The 18612-nt window shown below is 40.8% G+C and overlaps 1 protein-coding gene across 1 annotated transcript in view; it reads left to right on the top strand.

Annotated features, from left to right (window-relative positions):
- The window catches only part of DYNC1LI1 (dynein cytoplasmic 1 light intermediate chain 1), a 50220-nt gene extending 41818 nt beyond the window's left edge, over nucleotides 1–8402 (top strand). The window contains exons 8-13 of the mRNA XM_010354458.2: nucleotides 678–789; nucleotides 3583–3642; nucleotides 3771–3815; nucleotides 4438–4558; nucleotides 5779–5934; nucleotides 7476–8402. Coding sequence (XP_010352760.1) covers nucleotides 678–789; nucleotides 3583–3642; nucleotides 3771–3815; nucleotides 4438–4558; nucleotides 5779–5934; nucleotides 7476–7585 — 604 coding nt within the window. The 3' untranslated portion in view covers nucleotides 7586–8402. The remainder of the gene's footprint in view (nucleotides 1–677; nucleotides 790–3582; nucleotides 3643–3770; nucleotides 3816–4437; nucleotides 4559–5778; nucleotides 5935–7475) is intronic.
- Nucleotides 8403–18612: the final 10210 nt, after the last annotated feature.

Below are 18612 nucleotides of genomic sequence, written 5' to 3'. Positions count from 1 at the left end.
CTGAGCAACATCGTGAGACCCCATATCTACCAAAAATTTAAAAATCAGCCAGGTGTGGTGGTACGCACCTGTGGTTCAGCCACTTGGGAGGCTGAGGTGGGAGGATCACTTGAGCCTGGGAGACGGAGGCTGCAGTGAGCCATGGTTGAGCCACTGTGCTCCAACCTGGGCAACAAAGCAAGACTCTGTCTCAAAAAAAAAAGAAGGTAACAGTATAAAATTAGGAGGTAATAATTACTGCCCCCTTCCCCCAAGTTAACACCAATGACATTTGTAATGTTGGTAATCTTTTTTGAGACAGGGTCTCACTCCTGTTGCCCATCCTGGAATGCAATGGCGCAATCTCGGCTCACTTCAGCCCCTACTTCCCAGGCTCAAGCAGTTCTCCTCTCTCAACCTCCTCCCAAGTAGCCGGGACTACAGGTGTACGCCACCATGCATGCCCAGCTAATTCTTTTCCTTTTGTATTTTTTGTAGAGATGGGGTTTTGGCATGTTGCCCAGGATTTCATTTTAAGTAGAAATTAGTAAAACGTGGACATCATAATAAAAAGCTAATTTGTTTTCCATAATTGTTCAAATTGACTTCATAAAAGTGTTCCTTTTACATGATCTTGGACTGAATGAAAGAATGACTATATAAATGCTTGAGAATTTACCATATGTATTTCTTTCCAGTCCAGCAGGGTGGGATAATGATAAGAAAATAGGAATATTACATGAAAATTTTCAAACATTAAAAGCAGAAGATAATTTTGAAGACATCATAACTAAACCACCTGTTCGAAAGGTAACCGATTTAGTAAATAATTTCAATATTTAGACTTTAGACTGAGGGGAAGTCTGTACTTTAAGATTGAAGGTAGAAAGGCAAAAATGTCCTTTTTCCATCTGGAGGCTTTCTAAGTATAATTTGGGTGTGTTTCTAATGTACGGTTTATTTACATAAGGATTTGTTTTAGCAAAATATACATCAGCTATTCAGCTGATTAAATCTCTGCCCTTGGCATATTTATATTAGCAATTGTTAGTGCAGAATCCGTATTCTAATATAGTGCCTTGGAAATCAGAGATTGACATGAGTGAATATGTGGATCTTACAGAGTTTGAATAGGTAGAAGCCGTGAACTTTCCAACCTAGAGCTTGGCCAAGAGCCAAGAAGACATTGCTAGAATAATTCTGTTGGTTCTATCTTTTGAGGCAGGTCTTGGATCTTCTCTCCAGTTAGTTACCCACATTAGCTGACATCTATCCAAGAACTTGCAATTTTCTATATTGTTTTAGTTTAGCTTTTTTTTTTTTTGAGATGGAGTCTCGCTGTGTCGCTCAACCTGGAGTGAAATGGCATGATCTCAGCTCACTGCAACCTCTGCCTCCCAGGTTCAAGCGATTCTGTCGCCTCAGCCTCCCAAGTAACTGGGATTACAGGCACCCACCATCTTGTCCAGCTAATTTTTTTTGTATTTTTGTAGAGGCAGGTTTCACCATGTTGGCCAGGCTGGTCTCGAACTCCTAACCTCAAGTGATCCGCCTCCCTCGGCTCCCCAAAGTGCTGTGATTACAGGTGTGAGTCACTGCGCCCGGCCCAGTTTTAGTCTTAATTCTAACTATCTATTAAATAAGATCCCAGAAGATACACTGCTTTCCTATATCTTGATTTCATGTTAAGCAGTGTATAGTGTTCTATAAATAGAGATGTTTCTGAAAGCTCTATAAAAACAAGTATTTGCATAAATAGACTATCCCTAATTTGAAAATCCAAAATGCTCAAAAATCTGAAACACTTTGAGCACCAACATGACTCTCAAAAGGAAATGCTAATTGAAACGTTTTGGATTTTCAGATTACGGATGCTGAACTGATAAGTATTAAAGCAAATATTCAGCAATCTGAAACACTTCCACTTCTGGTCGCAAGCATTTCGGATGAAGGATACTCAACTTGTAGTACTTCTCACTGACTGACTTTAATCTTGACATATGTATCAAGAAAAAATAATTTTGATTTAGAGTCTTCAGAATCCACTCATAATATAGAGCATCCATCTTCTGTTTGTGGGTTATTGTTAGTAATAAGAAAAGGTCAGCCGGGCGCACTGGCTCACACCTGTAATCCCAGCCCTTTGGGAGGCCAAGGTGGGCGGATCACGAGGTCAGGAGTTCGAGACCAGCCTGACCAACACGGTGAAACCCTGTCTCTACTAAAAATACAAAAATTAGCCAGGCGTGGTGATGCGTGCTTGTGATCCCGGCTACCTGGGAGGCAGAGGCACGAGAATCACTTCAACTTGGGAGGCGGAGCTTGCAGTGAGCTGAGATGGCACCATTGCACTCCAGCCTGGGCGACAGAGTGAGACTCCAAAAAAAGAAAAAATGAAAAGGTCAAATGAAAAATCAGTTGGTGTGGTATTTGGTTTGGATATTTATTAAAATAAATGCATACATAAAAATAAAAGAGCAAAAATATTTTGCATTCTTTTACCAACAGATTGTGCTTTTTTAATTTATCTTTTTCTTTTATTCATTCCACAAATATTGAGTATCACCTCAGGCTCTGTTTAGGTTCTAAGTGCTAAATGGGAAGGAGAGTGATACATATAATAAACCAATACATAGACACCTGTCAAGTAGTGATAAGTGCTACAGAAATAAAGCAGGGTGTAGGGAGAGTAAGCGAGGGGACTGGGCTGTGAGGCATGCTGTTTATGAACGCTGGGGGAAGGTCTTTGATAAAGAGGGGAGAATGCTGAAAGCAGAGGGAACTAAAAGTGCACATGCCCTGAAGCAGAAATGTATGAGGAAGACAGAGCAGGAAAGAGCTGTGAGGAAGGTTAGAGTGCTAGGAGATGAGAGGCAGAATTAAGTTATTGTGGGTCTTTATCATTAGGCTACAGTAAGGACTTGAGGTTTCATTCTGAGTTAGATGGAAAGCGTTTGAGAGTTTGAGCAGGGGAGTGATATAATCTGACTTAACCTTTTAAAAGAATCACTGGCTCCCGGGAAGAGAATAGATTGGGTATGTGTTATACAGCAAGAATAGAAGCAGGAGACTTTGTAATTCCTTTTCCTAATTACTCAGCTCATAGAATAGCCATTATATTTTTATTTCAGAGAAACAAGAGACAAGTTGCATTTCACTTAACTAGGATATTACTGGCCCTTTTAAAACACCGTAACTGCTGTTTAGCAAATTTTGTGAGCATGATTAATATGCTTGTGACTCTAGGGTTGTGCTGTTCAACACAGTAGCCACTTGCCTCATATGCCTTTTAAATGTAAAATTAGATAAAATTAAAAATCAATTCCTTAGTAACACTAGCCACATTTCAAGTGCTCAGTAGCCACTGGTGGCTAGTGACTGCCATACTGAACAGCAGAAATACAGAACATTTCTAGAACTGTAGCTAGTTACTGGACATCTCTGCTGGAGGGCTTGGGTAGGGCAGCTCACACATGTGAACATAAATATAGGTAATGTTCAAATTCTTGAACTGTTTTTTAATTAGTCTAATCTAGAAAATAAGTTACTAATGGTGTTAGCATAACATATTAAACTTGCTCCTTTGTGCATTGCTCATTTCAGTTTGTACATGAGAAGGAAATTATGGCAGAAGATGATCAAGTGTTTCTTATGAAGCTACAGGTATGAAATTATATCAGAAGCAGACTTAGTATGGTTAATGAGTAAACTGTTCTTGTGTGTATTTTCTTTAAAAATACACCAGTATATGCTATGAATGTCTAAACTAGGATTATTTTGGTTTTTTTCAGTCCCTTTTAGCAAAGCAGCCACCAACTGCAGCTGGAAGGCCTGTGGTCAGTATTACAAATTTTGACAAAATGCTTAAAATGCAGTACATATTATTTTAGTTCTTTTTTCTTAATTATGTACATATTTCATATGCGTGTGCTTTGATATAAACTTGAATTCAGAATTCTTCTGTAATTTGTGAGATTTTAAAAGTGTAAAGATGTATTTGTAACATTTGTTGTGTGTCAATACTCAGCCGTTTATGTGTCATTTTACAAATTCTCACAACCACCTTATGAGACAGGACTGTTATTAGCCCCATTTTGCAGATGAGGAAATGGGAGCCTTAGGGAGGACATTGTGGCTTGCCTGAGATTATAAAGCTAGAAGAATACAAGTCCAGATTGGAAACCAAATCTGACTCCCAAGCTTGTAACTATACATCATCAGTCAATATGTTCTTTATTTTCTATGAAAGGAAAATTAGTATGTTGAAATGTAATGAGCCTCTGTCTGGCATTCTCTAATAATGAGGACAGGATTGCTAACAATTTTGTCAATGGCTTGCATTATAAAAGTACCAGCAGAACAGGGGATAGTTGCAAAGTAATTTCTTTTTACAATAATAACTTTTGTGAAAATGAAAGTTTCAGGTTTTTATAATTGTATTTTCCTATTTTTACATAGGATGCCTCACCAAGAGTCCCAGGAGGCTCCCCGCGAACACCAAATAGATCTGTATCATCAAATGTTGCCAGCGTATCACCCATCCCTGCTGGGTCAAAAAAAATTGATCCAAACATGAAAGGTACATCTCTTTTTAGGTGATAACAAGATGATACATTTTACGATAGAAATCTAAAATTTCACCTTTTGCCATAACTATTTTCATTCTTGTGCAATATCTTTTAGGCTTTGTCTCTATGGACATATAATCTCATAGTTAACCAGATTGTAAACCATTTTACAGTGTATTTGTGATGTATCATTTACATGATAGAAGTTTTGTTATATTTAATCACTTTCCTGGTAGATCATTGAAGAAATTCACAATTTACACTATAGTAGGTAATCTGCAATTAACATAAAGAAAAAAACTATATGCATAATAGTTATTTCTGTAGGAACAATTGCCATAAGTGGGATTAGTACGTCAAAGAGTTTATGTTTTTATGCCTTTGGATAATATTTTTTCAAATGGATTGTTCAATCATCAACATTGAGTGCTGCAGTTTTACCACAACCTAATTAACATGCTTTAAGCCGGGCGCGGTGGCTCAAGCCTGTAATCCCAGCACTTTGGGAGGCCGAGACGGGCGGATCACGAGGTCAGGAGATCGAGACCATCCTGGCTAACACTGTGAAACCCCGTCTCCACTAAAAAATAGAAAAAACTAGCCGGGCGAGGTGGCGGGCGCCTGTAGTCCCAGCTACTCGGGAGGCTGAGGCAGGAGAATGACGTGAACCCGGGAGGCAGAGCTTGCAGTGAGCTGAGATCTGGCCACTGCACTCCAGCCTGGGCGACAGAGTGAGACTCCGTCTCAAAAAAAAAAAAAAAAAAAAAAAAACATGCTTTAAATACTACCTAATAAGAGTTTTTCCCCTAGTATTTTCCTTCTATTTTTGTTTCTCTTCTGTGAATTGTTTATTGCTATCATTTGCCCATTTATCTCTGGGAACTTCTACCGGTTTTCATGTAGGATACCTAATATTTGAGGCAATTTCTCAACAGTTCTATTTTTAAAGAATTCTTTTCAAAAGGGAGATATATATTAGTATATAACATCTTTTTGTTTAAAATACCTTTGGCCTTTTAAAAATAACATTCTAATTTTTAAATAATTACACTCTTAAAGTTTACTCATTAAAGAAATTACTCAGCATCAAAAGATCAAGCTAGACTTGAATTTGGAATATAAAACTCTTAAATTTTAAGTTTATTCATTTTCTGTGTGTGATTACTATAATAATAATTTATGGAAAAATCTTATGTTTTGACTAAAGCTTTTTGTTTTTTGTTTTTTGTAGCTGGAGCTACAAGTGAAGGCGTTCTGGCAAATTTCTTCAACAGTTTGTTGAGTAAAAAGACTGGCTCTCCAGGAGGCCCTGGCGTGAGTGGTGGTAGCCCTGCAGGTGGGGCTGGAGGTGGAAGCAGTGGTTTACCACCATCCGCCAAAAAGTCAGGTATGCGTATGGGGAGCAAGTCACTTTTTTAAAATAACAGCTTTATTGAGATATAATGAAGTTAGTTCACTGATGCATAATTCTGTGGTTTTGGTATCTTTACTAAGTTGGGCAGGCCATCACCATAATCTGATTTTAGAACATTTTTATCTCCCCAAAAGAAACCTCGAATCTTCTCTCTTTCTTCTGTGGATTTGCCTATCTGGACATTTCATGTAAATGGAGTTATACAATGTATGGCTTTAACAAATGTTTTTGAAAGTCATACATGTTGTAATATGTATCAATACTTCATTTCTTTTTTTTTTTTTTTCTTTTTTGAGAAAAAGAAATAGCCCAGGCTGGAGTGCAGTGGCGTGATACTGCAGCCTCTGCCTCCAGGGTTCAAGTGAGTCTCCTGCCCCGGCCTCCCGAGTAGCTGGGATCATAGGCACCTGCCACCATGCGCAGCTAATTTTTGTATTTTTAGTAGAGATGGCGTTTCACCATGTTGGCCAGGCTGGTCTCAAACTCCTGGCCTCAAGTGATCTGCCCACCTCAGCCTCCCAAAGTATTGGGATTACAGGCGTGAGCCACCACACCCAGCCTTCATTCCTTTTTAATTGCTGAATAATATTTCATTATATGGCTATACCACATTTCATTTATCCATTTACTGGGTGATGGACATCTGAGTTTCATCTACTTTTTGACTATTATTAATATGGTGCTGCTTTGAACCATCCATTTTTGTGTGGATATTTGTTTGTAATTCTCTTGGGTAAGTACCTAAGTGGAATTACTGGGTTGTGTAGTAACTCGGTTTAAAAGGTTTTGAAGAACTGCCAAAATGTTTTCCAAAATGCTGTATCATTTTAAATAGTCATCAGCAGGTTAGGAAAGTTTGTTTCTCCGTATCCTTGCCACATTTTTATTGTCATCTATTGTTACCACTCATCATCTTCTCTAGATGCTAAATTTTTGTTGCTATTTTCTGTTTTACTGTTCTTATTGTCCTGTGCCTTAAAAAAAAAAAAAAAAAAAAAAAAACACCTTTCTGAGGTTAAATGACAGGTAGGTGCCTGTTTTAACTCCATTTGGTAACAGATCCACAATTTAAAATGATGGAATTTGTTTTTTCTTGAAATGTATATTTTTTTTAGTTTTTATTTTTTAGACAGAATCTCACTCTGTTGCCCAGGCTGGAGTGCAGTGGTGTGATCTCAGCTCACTGCAACCTCTACCTCCCGGGTTCAGGCAGTTCTCCTGCCTCAGCCTCCTGAGTAGCTGGGATTACAGCAGGGTTTCACCATGTTGGCCAGGCTGGTCGCGAACTCCTCACTTGAAGTGATCCTCCCACCTTGTCCTCCCAAAGTGCTGAGATTACAGGCGTGAGCCACCACGTCTGGTTTGAAATTTTTAAATTAAGGGTTGTTTATATAATTTAGTGTGCTAAATAAAGTTAATGAAAGTGTTAGCAATTTTTAAATGAAGAGATATTGGTGAAAATGATACTTTCACTTATATCTAAATCTTGTTTGTTTTCTTTTTCTTCAATGTAGGCCAGAAGCCTGTCTTAGATGTTCATGCGGAACTAGATAGAATTACACGAAAACCAGTTACAGTTTCTCCCACAACACCTACATCTCCTACGGAAGGAGAAGCTTCTTGAAGATACCAAATAAAGCCATTTATTCAGTTTTCTGGGATAATGTAAACATGCCTCTGCCTTTTCCTTGAAAAGTGGAATTAGAAAGCTGGAGTGCTTCTTCAGATGGACTAAATTTATGTCTTTTGTGTGTGAGTGTGTGTGTGTGGTTGCCCATTTTTTAGAAGGAGCTATACAGAAGAAAAATGATTCTACATTATGTAGGATTGCTGTTTGCATTGCCATTTTGCATAAGGAAGTAATCTTTGATTTTGAAAATCTCAAAACTTTTAGATCTGAAATACAACCATGTGATCGTATTCTAAAGGCTATTTAAAACGTAAAAGGGTTTAGGGGAAGGGCAGAAAACATGCAATTTGGGCATTGACTGACTTGGAAGTCTAAGCTTTATTTTAGTTATAACTATTAAAATCATTTTTAAAAATTTGTTAGTTTTGCTGACAGAGAAAAACCGTCAGTTGTCAGATTTTGCACACCAAAATAAATGTACCACCACACACGGAATATGCTAAGAAAACTATCAGATAGCGTTTGATAACACTAGTCATTGTCTCAATCACTGATCCTGTAAGTTGTCACCAAAATATGATTTAGAAATACTGGCCAAGGTGTTTCTTTAACTGAGAAGAAAAGAAAGCACACTGCCTAAATGTGTAAAAGAAAAATGCAGAGGTTATTCAAATGTAAAGAGGTAACAATCTTTGGATTTGTCTATACATATATATATATATGGCTTTGCCTTAATATACCCCCTTTTTTGTTTGTGACTTTCAACTGTAATCAGTTAATAAAGTATTTATTCTCTGCATTCAGGTTCAAATAACTTGTTGCATTCTCTTATGTTTAAATTTACATGTGTCAGGTAATAAATGAGATTCATTAGTACAGTCATCCCTTGGTATCCATGAGGGATTGGTTCCAGGACCCACCTCAGGCACCAAAATCTACAGATGCCCAAGTCCCAGATATAAAATGGCATAGTATTTGCATATAACGTTCACACCCTCCTGTTTACTTTAAATCATCTCTAGATGATAATACCTAATTCACTGTAAATGCTATGTATATACTTATACTGTATTGTTCAGAGGAAAATAACAAAAAAGTGCCTGTTTAGTTGCAATTTTTTTTTTCAAATATTTTCCTTCTGCCGTTGGTTCAATCCATGGATATGGAACCCACAGATAAAGAGGGCTGACTAATTTAAAATGTTTGACCTAATTAGTAATATAATTATTAAGCATTCTGACCTAAGAGATACATGAATACATGACATTCCCTATCCTATAAATTTCCTTAATTTGGGAATTTGCCTTGGTCAACACATCTTCCTCATAGGCATGCCTCAAACTGTAGAATCGTATGTCAGTATATCTAGTAGATAAAAATACAGCCTTTTATCATTTAATGGGAAGAAGCTGATTTAAAAGCTTGGCAGTTGCACTGACACATAGCCACTCCTTTATAGGTGAGAACACCTGTTGCTGATTCCACCTTTTCAATACTCAGTTTTCAATTACTGTTTTAGAAACTTCAGTGGCCGGGCGCGGTGGCTCAAGCCTGTAATCCCAGCACTTTGGGAGGCCGAGACGGGCGGATCACAAGGTCAGGAGATCGAGACCATCCTGGCAAACCCAGTGAAACCCCGTCTCTACTAAAAAAATACAAAAAACTAGCCGGGCGAGGTGGCGGGCGCCTGTAGTCCCAGCTACTTGCGAGGCTGAGGCAGGAGAATGGCATAAACCCGGGAGGCGAAGCTTGCAGTGAGCTGAGATCCGGCCACTGCGCTCCAGCCTGGGTGACAGAGCGAGACTCCGTCTCAAAAAAAAAAAAAAAAAAAAGAACAAATGGATCTTTTTATTGAAGTTCAACTAAAGAACACATCTACATTTGACCTGAGTCATTTATATAGTTGGGGGCAAAATGGTTACTGCCCTTTAAATTGGTCTTTGTTGCTACTTTGAAATCAGTATTCCGAAGTTTTTTTAAACAAAAAGTTGGAAGACAGTACCTCTGTTATCTAACACAATCACTTCATTAAAACTTTAAAATCTATTTAGTCTTAACAGTATTTGATGCCTTATATTTAATATAAATGTTAAAAATATACGAGAGGTTGGGTGTGGGTGGTTCACACCTATAATCCCAGCACTTTGGGAGGCTGAAGGGGGAGGATCGCTTGAGCCCAGGAGTTTGAGACCAGCCTGGGCAACATGAGACATCTTTACAAAAAGTTAGCAGGGTGTGGTGGCACATGCCTGTAGTTCCAGTTACTTGGGAGGCTGAGGTGGGAGGATCACAACCAGAAAGTCGAGGCTACAGTGAACTGTGATCATGCCACTGCACTCCAGTTTGGGAGATAAACCTTGTCGCAAAAATATATGTATGCATAGATGTGTATGTGTATATGTATATCTACATGTATAAATATAGATATACACGTGTATGTATATGAGAGGATAAAATGGTGTTCATGGACATACAAAAATTTATGAAAACATTTTGTCTGATAAAATATTTGAGGTAGGCCGGGCACGGTGGTTCACGCCTAATAATCCCATCACTTTGGGAGGCCGAGACGGGCAGATCACGAGGTCAGGAGATCAAGACCATCCTGGCTAACACGGTGAAACCCCATCCCTATTACAAAATACAAAAAATTAGCCGGGCGTGGTGGGGGGCGCCAGTAGTCCCAGCTACTCGGGAGGCTGAGGCAGGAGAACAGCGTGAACCCGGGAGGCGGAGCTTGCAGTGAGCGGAGATTGTGCCACTGCACTCCAGCCTGGGCGACAGTGAGACTCCTCTGTCTCAAAAAAAAAAAAAGAAAAAATTTGAGATAAACAATGCCATTGATAAAATCTTTAGTCCAAAAAGGGTTCTGCAAAAAGGGTGGTGAAGATTCTCTCTAAATCAGTACTTGATGAAGTAAGTGGAACTAATGAAAAAAGGAAAACTGCAGACAGTATTTGGTATACTTGGATATATCTGCTACCTTGTTTGCATGTATAAACCAACTCATTCTGTGTGTGTGAGACGTTGAACATGTATTAGAAAATCCTTGAAATTAATTGAGTTGTTACTTCAATTTACTGTAATTGTTCACTCTGGGATTTAGTTTAATCTTAAAACCTTGCATAGATCATGTTTAAATCTGAAACCTTCACGCCTGTAATCCCAGCACTTTGGGAGACCAAGACAGGCGAATCACGAGGTCAGGAGTTCAAGACCAGTCTGGCCAATACGGTGAAACCCCGTCTCTACTAAAAATACAAAAAATTGGCCGGGCGCGGTGGCTCAAGCCTGTAATCCCAGCACTTTGGGAGGCCGAGACGGGCGGATCACGAGGTCAGGAGATCGAGACCATCCTGGCTAACACAGTGAAACCCCGTCTCTACTAAAAAAAAAAAAAATACAAAAAAACTAGCCGGGCGAGGTGGCGGGCGCCTGTAGTCCCAGCTACTCGGGAGGCTGAGGCGGGAGAATGGCGCAAACCCGGGAGGCGGAGCTTGCAGTGAGCTGAGATCGGGCCACTGCACTCCAGTCCGGGCGACAGAGCGAGACTCCGCCTCAAAAAAAAAAAAAAAAAATACAAAAAATTAGCTGGGCGTAGTGGCAGGTGCTTGTAATCCCAGCTACTCAGGAGGCTGAGGCAGGAGAATCTCTTGAAGCTGGGAGGCGGAGGTTGCAGTGAGCCGAGCTCCCACCACTGCACTTCAGCCCCAGTGACAGAGTGAGACTCCGTCTCAAAAAAAAAAAAAAAAAAAAAAAATCTGAAACCTATTTTTGTACGAATTTTTTACAAGTAAATTTGTTTTAAAACTATTTGTTTTTAAGCAAACTTTATTGAAGTACACAATACAGAAAAAATGTACAAGTGTATGATTTGAAGTATCACAAGGTGACCACATATAACCAGCACCAAAATAAGCAACAGAACATTAGCCAGCCCTCACAGAAGCTTCCAGTGTGCCCCCTCAATCAGTATCCCCACCCACCAAGTAACCACTGCCTAACTTACAAATACGCAGATAAGTTTGGCTTATTTTTAAGCTTTATATAAATTGAATCTTACAGAGTTAATATTATTTTAGTGCCAGGCATCTTTCAATATCAGGTTTGTGGTTAATCCATTTTGTTGCGTGTATCAATAGTTATTGTAGCATGTTATTCCATTGTGCAAATATAGTATCTATTATGCTATAGATGGTTATGTATTAGTTTCCTGTTACTGCAGGAAATTACCACAAATTTGGTGACTTAAAACCATACAAATTTATTATTTTACCATGCTGGAGGTTGAAAGTCCAAAATAAGCCTTACTTGGCTAAAGTTAAGTGTCAGCAGAGCTGGCTTTTTTGTTGTTGTTGAGGCTCTAGAAGAGTATCTGTTGTCTTTCTGGTGTCTAGAAGCTGCCTGCATTCTTTGGCTCTTGGCCACTTCTCCAAAGCCAGCAGCCTAGCATCTTCAACTCTGCATCCATCACATCACTTTGTTTCTGATCTCCCTGTCTCCCTCTTGTAAGGACTGAAGTGATTAAATTGGGCCCCCTTGAATAATTCCATATACCCTCCCATAACACTTTCAATATTTCACTGCACTCTCTTGCTTGCATTGTTTCTGAAAAGGAATCAGATGAAATTCTTATCTTTGTTCCTCTAAAGGGGCTTTTTTCCTCTGGCTTCTTTCAAGACTTTTTCTTTAATTTTCTGCAATTTGAATATGATATGCCTAGGTGTAGGTTTTTTTTTTTTTCATTTATTTTCATTTTATTTTATTTTTTGAGACAAGGTCTCACTCTGTCACTCAGGCTGGAGTGCAGTGACTCAATCAGGGCTCACTGCAACCTCTCCCTCCCAGGCTCAAGCAATCCTCCCATCTCAGCCTCCCTAGTAGCTGGGGCTACGGGCACACACCACCACACCCAGCTAATTTTTGTATTGTTTGTGAAGACAGGGTTTCACCATGTTGTCCAGGCTGGTCTCAGACTCCTGGGCTCAAGCAATCCTCTTGCCTCAACCTCCCAAAGTGTTGGGATTACAGGTGTGAGCCACCGCACGCAGCCCATTTATCTTTTTTTTTTTTTTTTTTTTTTTTTTTTTTTTTTTTTTGAGACGGAGTCTCGCTGTGTCACCCAGGCTGGAATGCAGTGGCGCGATCTCGGCTCACTGCAAACTCCGCCTCCCGGGTTTCCGCCATTCTCCCGCCTCAGCCTCCGAGTAGCTGGGACTACAGGCGCCCGCCACCGCGCCCGGCTAGTTTTTTGTATTTTTAGTAGAGACGGGGTTTCACCGTGTTAGCCAGGAGGGTCTCGATCTCCTGACCTCGTGATCCACCCGCCTCGGCCTCCCAAAGTGCTGGGATTACAGGCTTGAGCCACCGCGCCCGGCCCCATTTATCTTTCTTAATGCTTCCTGAACTTCATGGATCTATAGTTTGGTGTCACATTAATTTGGGGAAATTCTCAGTCATTGCTTCAGATATTGATTTTGTTCCTTTCTTCTTTTGATATGCCTGCTATCTATATATTACACCGTTTGTAGTTGCCCCACAGTTCTTGGACATTCTGTTCCTTTGTGTGCGTGTGTGTGCATGTGTGTCTGTTTTCTCTTTGCTTTTCAGATTTGGAAGTTGCTATTGACATGACCTCCAGCTCACCAATTCTTTCCTCAGCTCAGCAATTCTCTCCTTCAGTCCAGTCTATTAGTGAGTCCACCAAAGGCATTCTTTGTTAGCTTTTTCTTAGTCTCTAGCATTTCTTTTTGATACACTCTTAGACTTCACCTCTCTGTTTACATTACCCATCTGTTCTTGCATGTTGTCTGCGTTTTCCACTAGAGTCCTTAGCGTATTAGTCGTAGTTGTTTTAAATTCATGGTCTGATAATTCCAACATCGCTGCTATATCCCAGCCTGGTTCTGATGCTTGCTCTGTCTTCAAACTGTTTTTTGTATGCTTCACACTTTTGTGTTAACAGTTGGATATGATGTACAGTAAAAGGAACTCTGGTAAGTAGTCCTTTAGTGGCAGAGAGAGAGAGGAAGCTTTCTATATTCCTATTATAAGGTCTCAGTTTTAGCAAGCCTGTGCTCCTGGGATGTAAACCTCACAAGTGCCTTTCAGTACCCCCACCCCTTTTAGGTGGGACAGGATGTCTAGAAGGGGCTGGAGTTAGGTGTCTCCCTTCCACCAGGTTGGTTTGGCTCTGATATTTTATTTATTTTTTTTATTTTTTGAGACGGAGTCTCGCTCTGTCGCCCAGGCTGGAGTGCTGTGGCAGGATCTCAGCTCACTGCAAGCTCCGCCTTCCGGGTTCACGCCATTCTCCTGCCTCAGCCTCCCGGGTAGCTGGGACTACAGGCGCCGCCACCTCGCCCGGCTAGTTTTTTGTAGTTTTTAGTAGAGACGGGGTTTCACCGTGTTAGCCAGGATGGTCTCGATCTCCTGACCTCGTGATCCGCCCGTCTCGGCCTCCCAAAGTGCTGGGATTACAGGCTTGAGCCACCGCGCCCGGCCGGTTTGGCTCTGATAAAACCTCAACAGGTAAGACTGTGGTAGAATCGTTTCTCTTGAGGACAGGGCTTGTTAAGAACAGAATACTCTGGCATATTTCAAAATGGTTACTTTTTCCCCCTCCCCTGCCAGAAGCATGAGAGATCTTCACGGTGAGATCTTCACTCTGATCTTCACTGTGAGAACCTGGGAGAGCTCCTAGAGGTAAAACTCACGAAGTGTGGGGACCCTCTTATGACTGGGTCTTTGTAGAATGACTAACTCACACACTTACCCAAACTGAGCCTCTGGGCAATTCATCAATTACAGTTCAGATTCCTCTGTCCCAGTACCGGTTCCCGCAGAGGTGTATGCCCACTGGTTTCTGCTCCGGTAAGTTGTGATTGTGTGTCACCGGTCTGCCTCCAACTTGGGAGGCAGGGGTTTGCCCTGTGACCATTTCTCTGACAGCTTTACTTTTTTTTTTTTTTTTTTTTTTTTTTGAGACAGAGTTTTGCTCTTGTTGCCGAGGCTGGAGCACAATGGCACCATCTCAGCTCACTGCAACCTCCACCTCCCGAGTTCAAGCAATTCTCCTGCCACAGCCTTCCAAGTAGCTGGGACTACAGGCGCCTGCCAACACGCCCAGCTAATTTTTGTATATTTAGTAGAGACGGGGTTTCACCATGTTGACCAGGCTGGTCTTGAACTTCTGACCTCAGGTGATCCACCTGCCTCAGCCTCCCAAAGTGCTGGGATTACAGGCGTGAGCCACCACGCCCGGCCCTGACAGCTCTACTTCTTAGGACAAAGTGATGACCTCAAAACTCCTTACATGCTGAACTGGAAATCTTATTTACCCCCCTCAAGATCCTCAGTCATATCTGCAAAGTCTCTTTGCCAAGTCAGGTAACATTTGCAGGTTCCAGGGATTTGAAAGTAGACATTTTTTGGGGCACTGTTACTCAGCCTAACCACAGGATGCCTGGGTGATTTTTAGTATTTCAATTGTTATTATGAACGATGCTGTTGTAAACACTGTTGAATATGTCTGAGGGAAAACATGTTTTCATTTCTGTTGGGTGTATATGCAGGAGTGGATTATTGGGTCCATAGATTATATATGTTTTCAACCTTAGCAGAGAAAGCCAAAGTTTTTCCAAAGTGGTTTTGAGAATTCCCATTCTTGGGAGGAAATATTTGCAATCATAGATCTGAGAAAGGCCCAGTATCCAGAATATATAAAGAACTCTTACAATTCAATAACAAGACAGCCCAATTTAAAGATGGGTAAGGGATTTGAAGAGGCACTTCTCCAAAGGAGATATAAAAATGTAAAATAAGCATGTGAAAAGATACTTAACATCTTTAGTCTTTGGGAATATGCAAATCAAAACCACAATAAGCTACCACTTCACAACCACTAGGATGGCTAAAATAATGAGTGTTGGTGAGCACGTGAAGAAACTGAAACCCCCATCCATTGCTGGTGGGAATGTAAAGTGGTGCAATGGCTTTGGCAAACAGTTTAGTGGTTCTTCATAAGGTTAAATGTTACCATATGACCTGGCCATTCCATGTCAAGGTTTATACCAAACAGAAATGAGAACATACGTCCTCACAGAAACTTGTATACAAATGTGTACAGCAGCATTATTCATAATAGCCAAAAGGCAGAAGCAACTCAAACATCCATCAGCAGACAGATAAATGAAACGATATATCCATACAATAAAATATTACTCAGTCATGAAAAGAAATGGAGTGTTGATGTATGCTACAACATGAATGATCCTTGAAAACATGTTAAGTCAAAGAAGCTAGTCACAAAAAGTCATATTGTGTGATTTCATTTATGTGAAATATCTAGAACAGCAAATGCTCTGAGACAGAAAGTAGATTAGTGGGTTGCTAGAAGGTAGAGAAAGGAGGAAATAAGGAGTGGCTGCTAGTGGGGTTTATTTGGGGGGTAAGGAAAGTAATCTGGAATTATATAGTGGTAGTCGCACAATCTTGTGAATATACTAAAAACTACTGACTTGTACACTTCAAAAGGGTGAATTTTGGGCTGGGCGCAGTGGCTCGTGCCTGTAATCCCAGCACTTTGGGAGGTTGAGGTGGGTGGATCACGAGGTCAGGAGATCGAGACCATCCTGGCTAACACAGTGAAACCCTGTCTCTACTAAAAATACAAAAAATTAGCTGCGTGTGGTGGCATGCACCTGTAGTCCCAGCTACTCGGGAAGCTGAGGCAGGAGAATCGCTTGAACCCAGGAGGCGGAGGTTGCAGTGAGCTGAGATCACGCCACTGCGCTCCAGCCTGGGTGACAGAGTGAGACTCCTCATCTCAAAAAAAAGAAAAAGGTGAATTTTATGTTAATTATATATAATTTTTAAAAAAAAAATTTCCATAGCTTACCAGCAACATGAGAGTTGCAGTTGCTCTACATCCTTGTCTACACAAACTGTTGACTGTCTGCAATTTTAGACATTCTGCTGATGTATGGTAGGATCTTGTGGTTTAAATTGTATTTCCTTGATAACTAATGAAGTGAAGCATATTTCATGTTTACTGGCCTTTGGATATCCTCTTCTGTAAAGTACTTGTTTAAGAGTCTTGTCCTTTTTGGAGGTGGAGGGGGCGGCTATATGACTTTTTCTTTCTTATTTATTTATTTATTTATTTATTTATTTGAGACAAAGTTTTGCCCTTGTTGCCCAGGCTGGAGTGCAATGGTGTGATCTCAGCTCACCATAGCCTCCGCCTCCCAGGTTCAAGTGATTCTCCTGCCGCAGCCTCCCAAGTAGCTGGGATTACAGGTATGCGCTACCACACCCGGCTATTTTGTATTTTTAGTAGAGGTAGGGTTTTTCCATATTGGTCAGGCAGGTCTCGAACTCGTGACCTTAGGTGATCCACCTGCCTCGGCCTCCCAAAGTGCTGGGATTACAGGTGTGAGCTACCATGCCCGGCCTTTTTCTTATTGTCTCTTTCTCTCTTCCTTCCTTCCTTCCTTTTCTTTTTTTCTTTCTTTCTTTCTTTTTCTTTCTCTTTCTTTTTTTTCTCTCTCTCCCTCCTTCCTTCCTTTCTTTTTTTTCAGTCTCACTCTTTTATCTCTTCCTTTGTAATATCTTCTTGTTTATTACACCTATACTTCAATACAGAATATTATAGAACCCGTAAGGGGAAACATCTTTAATTATTCCCCATCCCAGAGTAAAAACTTTCAATATTTCACCATTAAGTGTATTTGCTGCATGCTTTCTGCAGAGACTCTGTCAAAAAAGGAAGTACTCTCACATGAAAACATGTCCTGGCAAAAAAAAAAAAAAAAAAGAAAAAAGGAAGTGCTCTTTTTCTGTTGTTTGTTTGAGATGGAGTTTCACTCTTGTTGCCCAGGCTGGAGTGCAGTGGCACAATCTTGGCTCACTGCAACCTCCGCCTCCCGGGTTCAAGCAATTCTCCTGCCTCGGCCTCCCGAGTAGCTGGGATTACAGGCACGCACCACCACGCCTGGCCAATTTTGTATTTTTAGTAGAGACGAGGTTTTTCCATGTTGGTCAGAGCTGGTCTCCAATTCCCGACAAGTGATCCGCCCACTTCAGCCTCCCAAAGTGCTGGGATTACAGGCATGAGCCACTGCGCCCCACCTGGAAGTGCTCTTTTTTTTCTAGTCAGTTTATGTTATGAGTTTTATCATGAATGGGTGTTTAATTTTATCAAATGCTGTCTTCATCTATACAGATTATTTTCTTTTTTTCCATTAATGGTATGAGTACATTATCTTTTGTTTCTCTTTTTTTCTTTTTCGTTTTTTTCTTTTTTCTTTTTTTTTTGTGAGACGGAGTCTCACTCTGTCGCCCAGACTGGAGGGCAGTGGCGCTATCTCCGCTCACTGCAAGCTCTGCCTCCCAGGTTCACACCCGGCCTACATTACCTTTTAAAATATTAAGCCAGCCGCGCTCGGTGGCTCACGCCTGTAATCCCAGCACCTTGGGAGGCCGAGGCGGGTAGATCCCGAGGTCAGGAGATCGAGACCATCCTGGCTAGCACGGTGAAACCCCGTTTCTACTAAAAATAAAAATAAAAAATAGCCGGAAGTGGGGAGCGGGCGCCTGTGATCCCAGCTGCTCGGGAGGCTGAGGCAGGAGAATGGTGTGAATCCGGGAGGCGGAGCTTGCAGTGAGCCGAGATCGCGCCACTGCACTCCAGCCTGGGCGACAGCAAGACTCCGTCTCCAAAAATAAAAAATAAAATAAAATAAAATAAAATAAAATAAAATAAAATAAAATAAAATAAAATAAAATAAAATACTAAAATAAAATAAAATAAAAGCCAGCCAGGCGCGGTGGCTCACGCTTGTAATCCCAGCACTTTGGGAGGCAGAGACGGGTGGATCATGAGGTCAGGAGATAAAGACCATCCTGGCCAACACTGTGAAACCCTGTCTCTACTGTAAACACTATAAATACAAAAATTAGCCAGGTGTGGTGGTGGATGCCTGTAGTCCCAGTTACTCAGGAGGCTGAAGCAGGGGGAT

The sequence above is a fragment of the Rhinopithecus roxellana genome, chromosome 1 (genome assembly GCF_007565055.1).
Source record: "Rhinopithecus roxellana isolate Shanxi Qingling chromosome 1, ASM756505v1, whole genome shotgun sequence".
NCBI lineage: Eukaryota > Metazoa > Chordata > Mammalia > Primates > Cercopithecidae > Rhinopithecus > Rhinopithecus roxellana.
The sequence above is the reverse complement of the archived record's forward strand: the minus strand, read 5'-3'. Positions and strand labels throughout refer to the sequence as shown.